Below are 18,596 nucleotides of genomic sequence, written 5' to 3'. Positions count from 1 at the left end.
TTATCAATATTTTTTTTAAAAAAAATATTACTCTATCGGTCATGCAAATGTTCGCTTATTTGAAGGAGCATAAATTTTAATAAAATTAAGTAATAATTGCTAATTTTTCTTTTTATAGTAAAAAACAGTACAAAAGTGGAATGATATTTTACTTAAAAATAAAATGAGAATATTTTTCGATGACAACTCAAAAAGGAAAGTGAGTATAGATTTGAATGACGGATGGAATATTAAATATTTATTTTTTATTTTTATATTATTACTAAAAATTAATTTTATATTCAAAATATCACGACATATTTATATCAAGCTGATAACATTATAACTTTTTGGCTAAATTGTACAAAACCTACATGTGGTTTCATGAAATTGCGTCAAATCTCCTATACTTCTAAAATTGCGTCAAACTCCCTCATGGTTTCATAAACTCTGCGTCTAACCCATCGAAGGTTCTTATTTAACGGTATTTGACCGAAATACGTCCAAACTGCGAATAAATTTTAGAATCTCAAATTTCTAAACCTCTAAAATTATAAATATATTCATTTTTCTTATATTTACCCTCAAAAATAGTAAATATACTTTAAAAAAAATTATTTTTACGAGGTTTTAAGAGTTTATTGTTACTGTTTTTGTTTAGGCTAAATATAAGAAAAATAAATGTATTTATAATTTTAGGGATTTAAAAATTAAGATTTTAAAATTTATTCGCAGTTTGGGTACATTTAAGTTAAATACCGTAAAATAAGAACGCAGAGTTTATGAAACTGTTGATGTAATTTTTCAACAAAAATAAAGTAAAATTCAAAGATATAGAAAATATCCTTAAACTTGATTAATTAGTGCCTGAGATTAGGAATCTCTAAACACTGTATGGTACAGAAAATAAACTGGAAAATAAAAGACTGAAATTTAAAGTGGTGATCCCCAAATCTGACTTTGCTTTGTTGAAGTTGATTGAAGATGCCTTTTCAGAATAAATCTGAATCCTTAAATAGCCTTTGAAGAAAACGGTTTGAACCGCCGTCTGGTCGGTTACAGCAACCGCTGTCAACCGACCATCAAATTCTCCTCAATTGACACGTGTTACAACTTCCTTCAACCTCCCCAAACCTCTCACGCCTTAAACCGTCCCAGAAATGCCATTCGCCCGACCTCACTTGGTCCGAACTTCGTATCACGTCCTGACCTCAATGCCCGACCTGCTTCTTCGCCCGACATCATTTGGGCCGACCTCCGCATCAGCCGCCCTCCGTCTTTGACCGACTTTAATTGGTCCGACCATGGACCAACCAAATGTGGTCCCGACCACGGACCAACCGACCGGCTCTATTTGCCTTATCTCTTTAGAAGGACAGACTGTCCTCTGGACAGACCTCCGCATCTGTCCGTACCTCTTCCTTGTCCGACCTTTCTCTTGACAAACCTTCGCGTCTGCCCGACTTCGTCTTTCACCCGATCTACGGTTTACCCGACTTGGGTACACCTTTTTTCAAACTCCGCCCGACCTTTCTTCCTTCCCGATCCTTGCATCTGTCCGATTGCACCCGACTTCTGGGTCATTTAACTTATATCCAGACCCGTCCAGAATCCCACTGCCATTATTTATTATTATTATTTTTTGTGCTTAACAATAAGCCTCCTCCTCAAGACTCCTAAACATCACTTTCAGTGATGTTTTAGGAGTTTGCAGGTCAGCATCTGAGGCTACATCAGCCTCAGATCCGACCTCCATCTTCTGAGGCTACGTTGGACCCGACCTCCATTTATCGCGGACTGGTGGTGGTCTGCACATTGATCGATCTTGCACTAACATTGCTTCAGCATCTCCCCCCTGACGGAAGTCATGATTATTTTCTGTAAAAAAGGATTCTAACCTTCTTGCCGTGGATGCTAAACTGGCCAGATCTTGAAAGTCGTGGGCTGTCAGGGCCTCGCGAAGTCTGGTATGCATGTTCCTGACCACCAAATTGGTCATTTCGCTTTCATTGATCATCGTAGGACATCGTCCCTTCATCAATCGCATCCTCTCTATGAATTGGTAGCCGGTCTCTTCCAGCATCTGCGTGATCTCCAGAAGGTCTATCAGTGAGACTGTCGGCAGAGGATTAAAGAACCTTGCATGAAAATTTGCCTCTAAATCTTCCCAAGTTTGCAACTGTCCAGGCGGCAGACTGGCATACCAAGAAAAAGCTGTTCTTGTGAGCGACAACCCAAACAATTGTAACTTGTGAAACGGATTGTTGCCTACTTCTCCCAATTGAGCCGTGAAGCGACCCACATGCTCAATGGTAGAGGCTCCGTCTTCTCCCGAAAAAGAATAGAAGTCTGGTGGCCTATAATTTCTCGGGAGAGGATGATCGTTAATGATCCTTTCTGGAAATGGCCTCTGGTAAACCGGCCTGTTCACCGTTTGCGGATTCATTCCGAAATGCACCCGCAGAACTTGAGCAATATCCTCCGGATCTACTCTGGGTGGAATATGGTCGAACACTGGAATGTGATCGTGAGTCTGACCTCCTAATCTTTCTTCTCTGGAGAAGGCTGGTTCGGCTGGGATGGGATTATGAGTCTGTCCCTCCAACCTTTCTTCTCTAGAGAAGGCTGGTTCGGTTGGAATGGGATTATGAGTCTGTCCTCCTAATCTCTCATTCGGCTGGGTATTATCAACCCTCGGTCCCAAAGGAACATTATCTGGGAAAGTTAGAGGAATCTTCCCCATATCTGTTCGGTTGAAAGTTGTGACGCTTGGAAACGTACTGTCAACGTACGTTGGCCCTGCAAACGTTGATCCTGGAAAAATCGCCTGAAAACGAGCAGGTGACACGGCTGGAAGCATGTTTGGATACAGGGTGAATCTGGAGAATGCCTGATCCACCATGTTCTGTATTAGATTTTGTTGTTCACGCAACATGTTCTGCATAAACATAGTTTGCTGATTGTTCATTTGTTGAATATAAGACAACCAATCGGTAGGTGGTGGGGAAATCTCCCCTGGATTTGGCATGACTGGTGGTGAAACATTCTCTCCCACCGGTGCTGATGATGATTGAGGTTGTGTGCCTGCCATATTGATTTTTCTGATGATTCGGCCAGACCTCAGTTGTATGACATTTTGTGTTGATGTAGTATCAGCAATCTTGCCTTTCTCCCACTGTGGTCGCCAATTTGTTGATGTAATTTTTCAACAAAAATAAAGTAAAATTCAAAGATATAGAAAATATCCTTAAACTTGATTAATTAGTGCCTGAGATTAGGAATCTCTAAACACTGTATGGTACAGAAAATAAACTGGAAAATAAAAGACTGAAATTTAAAGTGGTGATCCCCAAATCTGACTTTGCTTTGTTGAAGTTGATTGAAGATGCCTTTTCAGAATAAATCTGAATCCTTAAATAGCCTTTGAAGAAAACGGTTTGAACCGCCGTCTGGTCGGTTACAGCAACCGCTGTCAACCGACCATCAAATTCTCCTCAATTGACACGTGTTACAACTTCCTTCAACCTCCCCAAACCTCTCACGCCTTAAACCGTCCCAGAAATGCCATTCGCCCGACCTCACTTGGTCCGAACTTCGTATCACGTCCTGACCTCAATGCCCGACCTGCTTCTTCGCCCGACATCATTTGAGCCGACCTCCGCATCAGCCGCCCTCCGTCTTTGACCGACTTTAATTGGTCCGACCATGGACCAACCAAATGTGGTCCCGACCACGGACCAACCGACCGGCTCTATTTGCCTTATCTCTTTAGAAGGACAGACTGTCCTCTGGACAGACCTCCGCATCTGTCCGTACCTCTTCCTTGTCCGACCTTTCTCTTGACAAACCTTCGCGTCTGCCTGACTTCGTCTTTCACCCAATCTACGGTTTACCCGACTTGGGTACACCTTTTTTCAAACTCCGCCCGACCTTTCTTCCTTCCCGATCCTTGCATCTGTCCGATTGCACCCGACTTCTGGGTCATTTAACTTATATCCAGACCCGTCCAGAATCCCACTGCCATTATTTATTATTATTATTTTTTGTGCTTAACAGAAACTATAAGAGAGTTTGACGCAGTTTTAAAAGTACGAGGATCTTTTGTAAAACCACATGTGAATTTTTGTGAAATTTAGCTTGATTTGTGTGTGTGTTTGTGTGTTTTGATGAATTTTTATTAAAGCAGTTTTTAGGGAAAAAAAACCAAGTATTTGAATGTTACAAAATTAATAGTGTTTAACATGTCAACATTATTGAAAGAAAAGACAGTATTATAAAAGTAAATATATATAATTTATTCTAAATCTTTATATATTTAAAAATATTATACTCTCTTCGTCCCAGATACCGTGTCTGCTATACTGTATACACGGTATTTAATTAGGAGGGGTGTTATTAGTAGATAATTAAGAATGTATTAGTGAAAATAATTATCCTATAATATAAATAATTATAAATTAAGATTAAGATAACTAATTAGTTTAATTAAAATTAAAAAAAATAAAATTTAAAAATTTAAAATGAGATTAAAGTGTGTAATCATTTTCCGAAAAAAGAAAGTGACATGGTATGTGGGACGGACAGAAACGGCAACGTGGACATGATATCTGGGACAGAGGGAGTATTATTTAATATACTTCAATTTATGTCTGTTTGGGTATGATATCAAATATCAAGTCTATCCGGACCCATTGTCATTTGCCGCCAGTCTTTAAAGATAATTAAATCGTTAACTCTTAATTAACTATACTCTAGGTCATATGATTGCATGTCCTTTTTTATTTGAAATCTAGGACAAATTGAAAGAAGCTTTGTTTAGATAGGAGATTTTTGAAATATTTTTTGAAATTTTGAAAGTTTGAAAAAAATAAAAAAATCAATATTTGATTTGATATTTTGTTAGAGAAAAAGTATATTTAATGGATTTTTTTTAAAAAAAAAAAAATTGAATGTAAGTTGATAAAGTAAACAAATCTATTTGGAGGCTTTTGAGATAGTCCTTATGCGAACCAATTTGAATTTAAACTGTCATTCAGATCAAGTCTAATAAAAAAAAAAAAAATTCTAACTGTTGAAAAAAACAAAAACAAAAATTAATTTAATTTAAAATTATCAATATCTCTAGAAGTGATAGTAGGTCTGGATAGATTCGAGATCTAACTTAAACCTAGTGTGTAAAAAAAAAATAAAAAATTAAAAGCCTAAAATTTGGTTTTGATTTTAATAAAAAGTTTATTTGAACTTGTATAACAAATATTTCTTTACAAGTATAAAATAATAATAATTTTTAAAGTCAATTCCAAATCAAGAAACAATCATTCATGCATAGTCCTCATGTCTAAACAAAAGATGTCAAGAAAGGGCAAAGTCACTTGTATTTGTGTTTGCCCAAACATACAATAACAAATACAATGAGAAGCTATATATAGATGGATACATAAAAGGGTCACATGAATTTACCCTTTTACCCCCAACAATTGGTTCTCAGATAGATTCAATGATATCTAATACAAATCATATATATATATATATATATATCAAATATCAATTAATTGGGACATCCTTAATTATTCTTGTGGTTGAGGTAGTTTCGAAAATGTTGCTGGAAGGCCATGCAATGGGACAGGAAATGGACTATACTCAACTCCACTTTCACATCCTACCAATTCATACCTGCATGCAATAAAATTGCCAATAATTTAGACCTGTTTTGAAAATACTTTTTCAAGATGATATTTTTTTTCAAGAGATATATATATATATATACATATATAGGTGGTATTTTTTTTTTTTCAAGATGATGTGGGACCCGCAGCCGCTACCCGAAAGTGCGCACTGGGTAAACCCCCGGCTGAACCTAATACCCTACAAACCAAGCCGACGGAAAAGTTATACTAGGCGAACCATATGTGGTAGGTGACCTGAGGCGTCCGGGGTTTGTGAACGAATTTTGTGTATTTTTGTAAAAATCATGAGAATTACATAATGAATCGTTGAAAATATTAAAGAATTAAAAGTTAACAAAAATGTTTAGTGTGTTATGTTTTAGATTAATTGTGTTATTTGTGTATCGATCCATCACTTCCTGCCAGGTGTATTTAATTTTTTTTTTTTTTTTTGTTTTAAAAATACACCTGGCGAAAGGTGATTTGTCGATACACAAATTACACAGTTCATTGGAGGTAAAGTAACTGATTCCGTTTTAAAAAATGAGTTTGGGTGTGTGAGTGCGAGTAATATAAAAACAAAATAAAAAATGCAAATATTTTGAAGAAATTCATTTACATAGATACTTTTAGAGGTGTTGGGCTATTCATCAATAATTATTTTTATTAATTATTAATTATTTAAAAAAAAATTCAAAACTTCAAATGTCTCTAAGAAAAAAGCCTAGAATAGAGGCTTTTAGGTATGTAGTTTTGAAAAAAAAAAAACTAAAAAATATAAGGTAAGATGTTTAATTTAAAGTTTTGTGATAAAAACTTGTCTAAAAAAAATCTCTCTTTGTATATTATTATTTGTACAATTGATTAAAGATTAATAATATTTTACATTCATTAATAATGTGTAAGTTATTATTAGGTTATAAGAACCTAAATCTAGAAAAAAGTATTCCCTCCGTCCGTTAACAATCTATCAATTTTTCTATTTTGGTCTGTCTCATAATAAATTATCCATTCTTTTTAGTAATTGTAGTTATCTATCTAACATTACAAATACCCTTTCAATTTACAAGATATTATACAAATATCATTTCGTCTATATCATATAATACTAATAAGGTTAATTTAGTCTTTTTACCTTTATTTTTACTATATTTCAATATAATATTAATATTTATAAACTACGTGTAAAAGAAACAAATTGATATATAAATATGGGACGGAAGAAGTATATGTTAACATAATTATTTTGATACTTTAATATAAAATGATATAATATTTTATTAATACGATATAATCATCCGTAATTTTGTACATATAATATTTACCTGAATCGGGATGTTAGGTGGTGCACGAAAACGAGCATTTCGAGCTTGGCAAGCTGATTTCCAGGGCAAGCATGAACTCCGCTCCCGAAAGCCAAAAAGGTCTCGCCTTTCACCCCGTACTGCAATTTAATATTTATTTTTTATTTAAATTTTTACTATTTTAAAATATTTTCAAAATATATGTAAACGTAACTTCAAATTAAGTATTACCTGAAATCTTGATGGATCAAACTTGTGAGGGTCAGGAAACAAGTCTCGATCGTAATGAATATTTCTGAACAAAGGTAATACTTTCCATCCTTTTTGAATTAAGTACCCTGCATGTGAGGGTTCCCACATCATAAAAAAAAAAAAAAAAAAAAAAAAAAAAAAAAAAAAGAATTGGCATGTCGGCTTATTTTGTTATTAGTTTTAGTCTAGAATAATTAAAAAAAAAAAGGTTTTACAATATTTCTTCATTTACATATTATTTTTATTCTTTTATTATTTTTAATGTAATTTATAAAAATATTCAAAAAAAAATGATAACAAAATATTTTTAAAAATAAACTTCTTAGAAACTTGCAGTGTATTCTCTATACATAATGAAATTGTAAAAAAATTATAGTAGATGATATATTTATAGAGAAAAAATATTTAGTAGAGAATGAAGATTGATTTTTCTATAGGTAAAATAGAAAGTTCAGTTAAAAAAGTTAAAAAAATAAAAGGGTTGAGAAATATAAAAAAAATACAATAATTTAAAATATTATTTAAATAAAAATTCAAATTAATAATAAATTTTAAATTAATTTCAAATTACAATAAAATAAAATCACATTTTAATTACCTTTGTACTCGACATCAGCCACAGCTTCTCTGAAAGTGAAAGATATAACACTTGCCATTCTCAAGCTCTCCATAATCACCTGGTAAAACAAAAAGCCTCTCACTGTCAATATATACATACTTTTTTCTTCTTCTTCTTCTTTTTTTTTTTTTTTTTTTGTGTAATATAATAGAGTGTAATGGAAATTTTCACTCATCAAATTATAATCTCATTTCTTTTATAATATTAGAATCTATAGTATTTTAATAAAATATATATTTACTTTTTGCACAGAATTTAAAAAATAATAATATTTTAGTTATAATTGATATAAAAGTAATAACGTTATGATAAAGTAAATCTATTTGTAAAAAAAAAAAATGAGATAGTTTTTAAATGATTACTTTGTAATTGGACCATCAAAATAAAAATATATATATACTTTATGAATGGATGAAAGCAATTATTTTTAAGTTTATGTGTTCAGAAAATCTTGGTATAAAACAAAATAAAATAAATTGCACAGAAGGAATATATCTCAACTTTAAGATAGAAATTACGTACCTTGTGAGTAACGGTCATGTCTTTTATCTGGTTCCAGGAAAGATTGTTTGTCCCATTTTCATTTGATTCGTAGATCGCAGTATGTTCTGCCTGCACACAGGATAAGAACGTTGTTCAATTTTTATTTTTATTTTTCATAAAATAATAAAAATATATGTGTGTCTAAATGATGCCGGTTACGCAGCGTGTTGATAGACAGTACATGGTATTATCACAGACAGCACACCATATGTGTTAGTATAATACAAATACAATATATAAACTAACAGCACATGATATAATTTTATATAACACACAACAATTGATTTTAATGCACTACATACTGTTATCATGACCGTCTCGGGCTTTTTTGGGACCCTGAGCAAAAATAAATTATTGGCTCTATAAACACATTATTAAAATGTATTTTCAAAATAATATCACTGTTGACGTCGATTGGACAAGAGGTTGAACGTGACAGTTTGGGCATGATCGATTTAAGAAGGAAGATGAAAGACAAACTGAAAAAACAAAGATGATTGAGGGAGGATGAAAGAGAGAAGATAGAAGGTGAGGCAAGTTTCGTATGAATAGGTGAACGCAGTGCGGTATGAGGCAGAGGTATGGATGACGATTGAATGTGAAAAAATAAGATAAGATATGATTAAAAAATATATATAATTAAAATTTAAAATTAAATTAAATAATTACAAAGAAAAAAAAACATAAACTACAAATTAATATTTAATTATAAATTTTAAAATTTAATAATAATAATAATAATGAGTAATATTTTAAAATATGAATCCTCTATTAATCAGAAGTCTGACTAATTGTTCATTGCTCATACTAAGGTCTAAGAGCGGTCATCCTGTTATATACCACACTTGTAAGTATTAACAAATTTGCGATATATAATTAACAACTAACCTTAACAGCCTCGAAAACCTTAGGATTATCGTGCAGGTATTTTAGAATCCACGTCATTGAACTTGCTGTCGTATCCTGTGCAGCAAACAGCACGCCAATCACGTTGTCAGCAACCTGATCCTCCGACAGAAAGTCAGCGCCGCCGCCACCGCCGCCATTTCCCGAAGTCAGCAGACAGTCTAGAAGATTCTTCTCCGCCGTGTTATAATTATTATTCCTTCTTTCTCTGGCTATGTGTCTTAGGATTTCACTCAGCCTCTTCCTTGCCTTAACAGAAAATTAATCAATTAATTAAATACAAGGAAAAATAAATTTACATAATTATATTAATAAATTAATTAAGTAAATAAGAAATTAAATAGTACCTTAATGGCGCTGTGGTATTTGGTTCCAGGAAAATTTGTTGGAAAGGAATTATAGCCTTTATCCATTATAATATAGTTTTTCTTCAGTTCTTCCTTGTAATGGTCTTCTAGATACCCAAAGGTAGCTAACACACCAACTTCAAAAGATAGCTGCAAGAATCATGATTAATTAATTAGTTAGTACCATAATGTAATAAAATTACAAATATTTCCTCCGTCCCATATCTACATATCAATTTATTTTTTGCACGGAATTTTAGAAATATTAATATTATATTAAAATAAAGTAGAAATAAAAATAAAAAGATTAAATTAACCCAATTAGTACATTTGTGTAATATATTATAAATTGAAAGGGTATTCGTAATGTTAAATAGATAATACAATTACTAAAAAAAAATGAATATTTTGTTATGAGACGGACCGGAAAAATAGATAGATTGTTAAGGGACGGAGGAAGTACCATGCTAGCTATATATAATATGACTGCAGATCTTGTGTTGATCCGACCAAGTCAGCATAGTGTTGATTTGACCGAGTCAACATATACGAGTACCAGCATCATTTTTTTAGACAAGTTGTTATCTGATTTTTATAAAAGTTATAAAAAAAAATTATTGATCAATTATTTATTTATTTCATTCAAAAAATATATTTGAAATATTTTATATTTTTATTTAAAAGCAAACATCAATTTTGGACAATGAGAGTGTTTCGTGCAAATTTTACGTTAATACATAGGGGTTTCACGCAATAAATAAAACACGGGGTGTTTTGTTTTGTGCATTTTTACTAAAACACAGAGGGGTGTTATATAGTTTACTAAAAAATTAATTTTATATTCAAAACATCACATAAGTACTTATTTATATCACTGTTATGATATAACTATTCAAATTCAAAATTTTTACTATTCAAATCTCAAACCAAAATTCAATCCTCAATCAAACACATACACACCCTAATTATAGCACAAAAGTAAGGATGGTGGGGACATAGATGCCGAACCTTTTTCATGTGCTTAAAAGTGTTGATAATTCCGCCGGCGTCAGCCCAAGAAGACAATGCAGAGGCAACCGCCGCCTCAATATCCGGCGAGAGGCGGCGGAGCGCCGCCGTGCTCATGGAGGCTTGGACGAGGCGGCGGAGGCGGGCGTGGTACTGACCCTGGTGGAAGAACAAGGCCGACCTGCCGATCAGATTCTCCTTGCTCTTCGGGTACGTCGGCCGGAACAAATTCGCCCGGTTTTTAAGCACGAACCGGGCCGCCTCGGGGCTTGCCACCATCACGCACGGGCAACCTAGTACATGTGTCTTAAATATCTCCCCGTACCTACGCCGCCCATATACATACATTTAATTAAGCACGTGCTGTATTTATAATACATATATAGCGGCTAGTGTAACTGTGTTTTTGGTGATTTTGGAAAAAAAATGATTTGAGTTTATTATTAAACTAATATTTAATACTCCCTCCGTCTCGTTGGAAGAGTGACGTTTGCTTTTTGCACCTAGATTTTTAAATATTAGTATTATATTGGATTGTAGTAAAAAAGACAAAAATACTCCTACTAGTATGGTGTAATATAAAACTAATGATATTTGTGAAATATATTGTAAGTTGAAAGGGTATTTATTATGTGAAGTAGGTAGTACAATTACTAAATTAGAAAATAGTAACTTTGTTTTGGGACGGACGAAAATGAAAAATGGTAACATTTCAATTGGACGGAGTGAGTATGATATTTTATAAAAAAATTTTTCCAGAAATATAAAGTATAAATAGTAAAATTTGATAAAATTTGGCAAAAGAAACACAAATATAGTTTCTCTATCCCAACTCATAATACCATTTTTACCATTTTTATTAGTCTCGATCAAAAGTACTATTATGATTTTCATATTTTAATAAAAGTTATCATAAATTAATACCAAAATATTTTTTAACTTTTATTTATATTACACACCTACTACTTCCTCTGTCCGACATATCATGTCACGTTTTTCATTTTCGTCTGTCCCACATGTCATGTTATTTTTTTTTGGAAAAGTATTTTACGTTTTAATTATATTTTAAATTTATAATTTATATATTTTTTAAAATTTTTATTAAAATAATTAGTTATTTTAATTTTAATTTATAATTATTTATATCACTATTGGTGGAACAGAGGGAGTATTACACATATAATTTTTATACATAAAGTTGAAAAATAAAAAATATCAAATCTCTTATAAGTTTCCACTGATTAATAAAATATTATTATTTATTAATTAAAAAAAAAAACTCTAAACGGGTATATTCAAATCAGACGAAGAAAAAGTAAATAAATTTAACAGCATAAGGTATATGTTTGCACTTAACTAGAAATAAACATGAACTAACAACATATCTAATAATAATCCATACATCATATATTATAATTGATTTCAATCCACAAATTAAATCTACAAGGGCATCTCCAATCCAGCTCCATTAATGGCGCTGGGTTGGATCCAGTTGTTGCACTATAGCAACCCCAAAAAATGGCGCTGCTTCTTTTTTTTTTTTAATTTTTAAAATTTATTTTTTATTTTTTAAAATTTGTTAAAAAAATTATTTTAAATTATAAAAATACAATGTTGTTTAAAATAATATGAAAAATTAAATATTTGAAGAATAACAGTGAAAAATAGAGTTATGGTTAGAGTAAAATTACTGTAGTAACTGTATATTTAAAGTTAAAACTGCGTAAATAGAATTGATTGGTTGAAAATGGCCTAATTGTAAAATATTTTAACGTGATTTTTGGAATAATCAGCATTGTACTTATTAACTCTCATTCAACACGGTAAGAGAAACTATATATATATATATATATATCCATTATTCTTTTTTTTTTGCAAGATTTATTTAACCGATCCACGTACGAACCTGTGTTGTCGGGTGGAGAGAAAGGTGTTTGGGTGTTGTGTGTAGAGCTGAAGGGTTTCTCCGATGTACGGCCAGCCGAGGGAGCCTGGAGGGAGATGGTCTTTCTGACCGTTATTAATAAATCTTCTTCGTGCAAATACGAGGATGACGATGATGACGACAACAACGATGAAGAAGAGGGAAATTATGGGCGTGAAATGTTCGGACAAGTTGAGGTTGTCCATCATAAATGCCATATTAATTAGCAGTCCTCGATCATTAATTGCATATATATATGGATAGATAGATAGATATAGATCCAGAGGTTTGATGAAGAAGAAGAAGATAGTGGATCCATGTAGAGTAGAGAGTGGGGTCACGTGAGGGACATGTGTCACTGAATTTGGAGGTCGATAATCAATCGAGGCGTGTTCTCGTTGGGAAAATTATTGGAGAATGTTGTTTGGGTTTTTTTATACATTGGAAAGTCAGTATTTTGGTTTCTGTATTTGTAATTTATGTTGAAGCAATTGTTAAATTTATATTTTAATTTGAATAATATTTTTATAATAATATTTTATTAATTAGTATAAGAATATAAGATAAATTTAACATTTTCATCTTCTAATATTTTATGTATAATTAATTATATATATAATGGTATTTGTAATTATGTAAAAATTAAAAAATATTTTGATATTAATATATAATTATTTTTACTATAATAAAAAATAGATATTTTTAAGTGGACGGATGATCTCATGCTAACAAATTCAACCCCTACGCCATCAGACCTGAGGAGGTGAGTGATTAATCCATTATTGTGCAGGTGGCTGATGTCTTGTGGAAATCAGACAGACAATTAAATAATTTAATTAATTAATTATGGAAAACAAATTTATGACTATTCTTCGTGCCGACAAATTTACCTTTACCTTGAATTCATCTTCTAAAATGTTCTTCAATTATAATTTAATTTAATTATCTGTTTTATCTGGAAAGATCACTACCCTTCATTTCAGTAGTTATTAAGTTGGAGTATTATTTTTATTTATTTATTTATTTATTTTGGTTATTTCTGGAAATGGGAAGTTATTTGTAGAAATTACTCGCTAATCAAGGTTTACTTGCACGCCAAAAACACACTTCTTTAAATAATTTATTTAAAAATAAATAAACTCAATCATTTAACTATTATTATTGTGATTATTATTTAATACATTTTGTTTGATGTGTTTTTGCAATTCATAATATAAGAAATTGTATTGATAATATAAAAATTAATATTTTATACTAAATAAAGATTTTTTATTTTTTTATTTTTTATAAAAGACAATCATGTGTGAATCTGGAGGCTCGGGTTTGAACTCATCGCTTAACGATCATAAGTTCACTCCCCACATCACCAGATTATTCCTTATCGATCATAAAGTTAGATATTTTTGAAAAATATCTGATTGGCTTAATAAATATATTATAATATAATGTGTATATATACATATATTATACTATATTCGTTCGGCTCTGAGGGTCTCATTTATTTTTTGCGAGTTGATATTTGAGTATTAATTATTATATGAAAACGTAGAATAAATTAAAGAAGAATAACAAAAATATTTCTATTAGTGTCTTATAATACTATTATAATAATATTTGTTCAAAAAATTATACAAATATAAAAATATTTTTAATGTTAAGTATAATAATACAAAAAATAAATGAAATATTTAGAGTGGGACGAAAGGAATATATATTTATATATCATATATATATATATATATATTACTTGACCTTGATATTAATTACCAAGTAGTATATTTTCGTTATTGTTGAATTTTAAATTCAAAGTTTTGAGTTAAAAATTGAAAGCTGACCTAAAACTTAATTTTTTTTAATTAATATTTTATTTATGTATAATCTATACATAATTTAAATAAATTGAAATATGTTTAAATATTTTAAAATTCCATTTAAATAAAATATATAATATTGTTATTATATCTAAAATAAATTTTTAGATACTATAATTAATTTTATAAAAAAATAAAATAATAAATATATTTATATATATTTATTTCTTCCCTCCGTTGAATCTAAATAAGAGTATAATTGTAAATAATTAAAAAAGTAATAGTAAAAAAATTATATATTAAAATAATTAATTAAGAAAATTATAGATTATAAAGTTTAAAATACGATAAAAGTGAATAATTGTTTTTTAAAAAAAATAAATAAATTATTTAAAACATACGAAAATAAAAATATAAAATAAATTATACTCCCTCCGTCCCATATACCGTGTCTGCTACACTGTAGACACGGTATTTTAAGAGGGGTATAATAAGTAGATAATTAAAAATATATTAATGAAAATAATTATCTTATAATATAAATAATTATAAATTAAGATTAAGATAACTAATTAGTTTAATTAAAATTTTAAAAAAATAAATTAAAAAATTTAAAATAAAATTAAAGTGTGTAATTATTTTTCAAAAATGACATGGAACGTGGGACAAGACAGAAACGACAACTTGGACATTGTATGGGGGACAGAGATAGTACAAGATAAAGATAGTATTTTCTCTGTCCCACATAAATTATTCACATTTTCTATTTTTGTTCGTTAAACATAAATTTGTCATTTTTCTTGAAAATATAGTTATATATTTAATTGTATTTTAAATTTTATAATTTATAATTTTTTTATTTAAATTATTTACTTACTTTAATTTTAATATATAAATATTTTATATTAATACAATTTTTAATTACTTATTAATTACGTATTGATAATCGCATAGACAATTTTTTCGAAACAAAAAGAGTATAAAATAAGGATAAAATTAAAAAAATAAAATAAAATAATATCAGTATGTCTCGTATCATGTATTATTGGTAAAAATAAATAAATAAATAAAAATTGAAAATTGGAATATAGTGCGAACAGAAATAACACATCCATGATGTTCCACGTCGGACAACCAGAGTTGAGAGTCATGTGGGGTAGGGTCGATCTTTGTGGGGCCTACATATGAGATTCTCTGTAATAAACAGTTGTACACGTGGAGACACGTGGCGCTCTTAGCCCGAATAGGCAGTAGCCCCCTCCTAGTCTTTTGACTTCCAGCCCTAATCAAGGTTCTTTATTTTTCACTGTTTTGTAAAACTGGGGTTTGTTTGTTTGGTCAAAATATACTTTCATATAACTTTTTTTAAAAAATAAATATATTTTAATATATTTATTTTTTTATATTATTTAAATAATTTTTTATAATTCATATATAAAAATATATATATTATTTTAAACAATTTTACAAAATAAATACATAAGTATTTTTCGTTTCCAATTTAATGGATTATATATTTTTGTCGTTAGTAAAAATAATTTGTATTACCTCTGTTCGGTTCTAAGTGTTTTATTTATTTATTGTATTTAATCTTTAAATATTAATTATTGTATATCAAAACGTAGTACACATTAAGAAAAATATTGCAAAAATATTTCTATCAGTGTCTTATAATATTAATAAAAGAACATTTGTATAAAAAATATACAAATATAAGAATATTTTTAATATTAAATATAATGATGCAAAAGGTAAATGAAATCTAATAGACGGACGGATGAAGTAGAATAATATATATATATATTATATCAGTGAGATCATACAATAAAGGATTGAAAAACAAATTCAAAAGAGTTCAATATTGAAAGACTATTTGATGAATAAAATGTACAAATATTCGATCCAACTTATAACTACTTTAATACAGTAACAAATTGAATTACCTAACGATTATCAGTTAATTGTCAAATATTTTTTGATTTTTTGTCTTTATAAATTGTTGAATATTATTCTAAATTGAATATGATGTGGGAACTCCATTGGTTTACAAGAGAGAATAGTCTTTTTACCTATCACCATAAATACAAAAGAAAAAATAATACTTTTTGTAAAAATTATGAGTATTTCAGTATTTGTATATGATTACTCTTATTATTCTCTCTGTTTCAATTCAAAATATTATTTTTATCATTTTTGTCTATCCTACTTCAAAATATCTATTTCCAATAATCTTATACTAATATCAAAATACGTTTAACTTTTATTTAATTACAAACATACTATTACACATACAATTACTTCAAATATAAAGTCAAATGACAAAAATATCAAAAAAAAATTATACACTTTTATTAATTAATAAAATATTATTATTTCTTAATGTACTACGAAATCCCAAATGACCTCATTGAATTGAGATTGGAAGAGTATAATAGAAAATGCGAAATAGCAAAAAAAATTCCATGTGGTTTCCCGAATTTGCTGAAAATTCCTCGTGCTTTTCAAAATTTTGCAAAAAAATCCCCCGTTAGGATTTAACAGCGGTGGTATGTCACGCACCTGAAATAGTATGTTTGTAAAATATAATATATATATTCCACCAACTTACAAATAAAATAATATAAAATATAAAATATTATTTTTTATATTATAAACACAAGTATTTATATCTAACATAAAATATAGAAGTATATGTCAATCCAAAAAAGACAAAACAAACAAACTCATTATTTTCTCTCACAAAAAGTTATATCAAAATACTATTTAAATAAATATTTTAACTCAAATCAAAGCCAAACCATATATATAAAACACCAAAATAATTAAATCTACATTGTAAAAAATAATAATAATAAAAATAATACTCCATCCATCCCATAACAGAGTATCAATTTTTATATTTTAGTTCATCTCATAACAAAAAGTATTCATTTTATTTTTTTTAGTAACTGTACTATCTACTTAACATTACAAATACCCTTACAACTTACAATATATTACCTTTATATCACATATACTAATAAGGTTATTTTAGTCATTTCTATTTTATTCCTACTATATCTCAATATAATACTAATATTTTTAAAACTACGTACAAAAAATAAATAAATATTTACTTATGAGACGGACTGAGTAATAATAATAATAATAAAATCTAACAAGATCCATATCAAAAGATCAAATCTAACAAGACCATTGCAAACATCCCACGTTTATTATTATTATTATTATTATTGTGGCATGCACTATCAAAAATCGAAAAGAGTTGTCAAATTGTGAAGTCTCTTTTGGAGATCTGATTCCCAATAATTCATTCCATCACTTTAGGAGATTCATATCCATCCCTCCCACCACCACAACCACCACCTGGAAATTTTATTATTATTATTATTATTATTGATATATATATATAATGTGAAAAATTAACAACGGTTAGAAATTTTGGGGGAAAATAATGAGATGGTCTTATTGATCATCAAAATAAGGAGCCTATATATAGGCAATATAAAATAGACTCGATAGACTCAAATCTAAGTAATCTAATTTATGAATAAGATCAAATCTAGATATATATCGACTAAATCTAAAGCTGAATATCTAAAATATCTCAACAACAATATAGTGTAAAATTCGGACATAAGCTCGAACTTGATTATTGTAGCCTGATAAAGAAATCTCTAAACTATTACAACGATGAGAAAAAAAAAAAAAAAGTGAAAAGTATTGATTTTTATTAAATTTCTTATGTGCGAATAAATATCCAAATTTGTCTGATTTAAATAGAATATTTACAGATGATTGACTTGATTGAACAGTTGGAATCGATTATTGCATATTGGGTGATTTTTATGCTAGCAATTGAAATTTTATATGAATATAGATAATGTAAATTTTACATCATCGAACATAGTATCAGACTTACAGTATATCTTTGAACTTTGATTTTGGTAAGAATTTTAAGATAACGTTTATTTATTGGGGTGAAGACTGCTACACTTAATATCAATTAATATTAAATTAAAATTTCAAAACTTCTTTTTAATATCATGTAATGATTATGACTAGTAAGTATAGATATCATTAAATTAAACATTGGTAAGATCTATAGATATTCTAATGGGATTCATGGAAGTTCATCCCCACCACAAAAATACTTTTGATTATTTCCACACTTTTAAAATTAAGACCACTCCTTTCATATATGAGTCTCCTCTTCATGTGATTTATCACACATGTA

At 29.4% G+C, this 18,596-nt stretch overlaps 1 protein-coding gene across 1 annotated transcript; it reads right to left on the bottom strand.

Moving 5' to 3' along the window:
- Positions 1–5,318: 5,318 nt before the first annotated feature.
- Positions 5,319–12,766, bottom strand: LOC127264343 (abscisic acid 8'-hydroxylase CYP707A1-like). The gene is made up of 9 exons (XM_051293824.1): positions 12,531–12,766; positions 10,625–10,949; positions 9,617–9,766; positions 9,252–9,518; positions 8,343–8,432; positions 7,800–7,878; positions 7,181–7,287; positions 6,971–7,089; positions 5,319–5,652 (listed from the first exon to the last, which is right to left on the bottom strand). The coding sequence occupies exons 1-9, from the start codon at positions 12,764–12,766 to the stop codon at positions 5,547–5,549; spliced, it is 1,479 nt and encodes a 492-aa protein (XP_051149781.1). The 3' UTR covers positions 5,319–5,546.
- Positions 12,767–18,596: the final 5,830 nt, after the last annotated feature.

Source organism: Andrographis paniculata, unplaced genomic scaffold, assembly GCF_009805555.1.
Source record: "Andrographis paniculata isolate CXL003 unplaced genomic scaffold, ASM980555v1 Contig70END, whole genome shotgun sequence".
Taxonomy (NCBI): domain Eukaryota; kingdom Viridiplantae; phylum Streptophyta; class Magnoliopsida; order Lamiales; family Acanthaceae; genus Andrographis; species Andrographis paniculata.
Note: the sequence above shows the minus strand (reverse complement) of the source record. Positions and strands in the feature narration are given on the sequence as shown.

Bases quoted from the DNA above. Each gene is read 5' to 3' on its own strand.
- LOC127264343 (XM_051293824.1), bottom strand. From the start codon at position 12,766: ATGGCATTTATGATGGACAACCTCAACTTGTCCGAACATTTCACGCCC. The intron at 10,950-12,530 runs GTTCGTACGTGG...TGGGCGGCGTAG, and splicing joins CTCTCCACCCGACAACACAG to GTACGGGGAGATATTTAAGA. The intron at 7,288-7,799 runs GTAATTAAAATG...CCTCACATGCAG, and splicing joins GGCTGATGTCGAGTACAAAG to GGTACTTAATTCAAAAAGGA.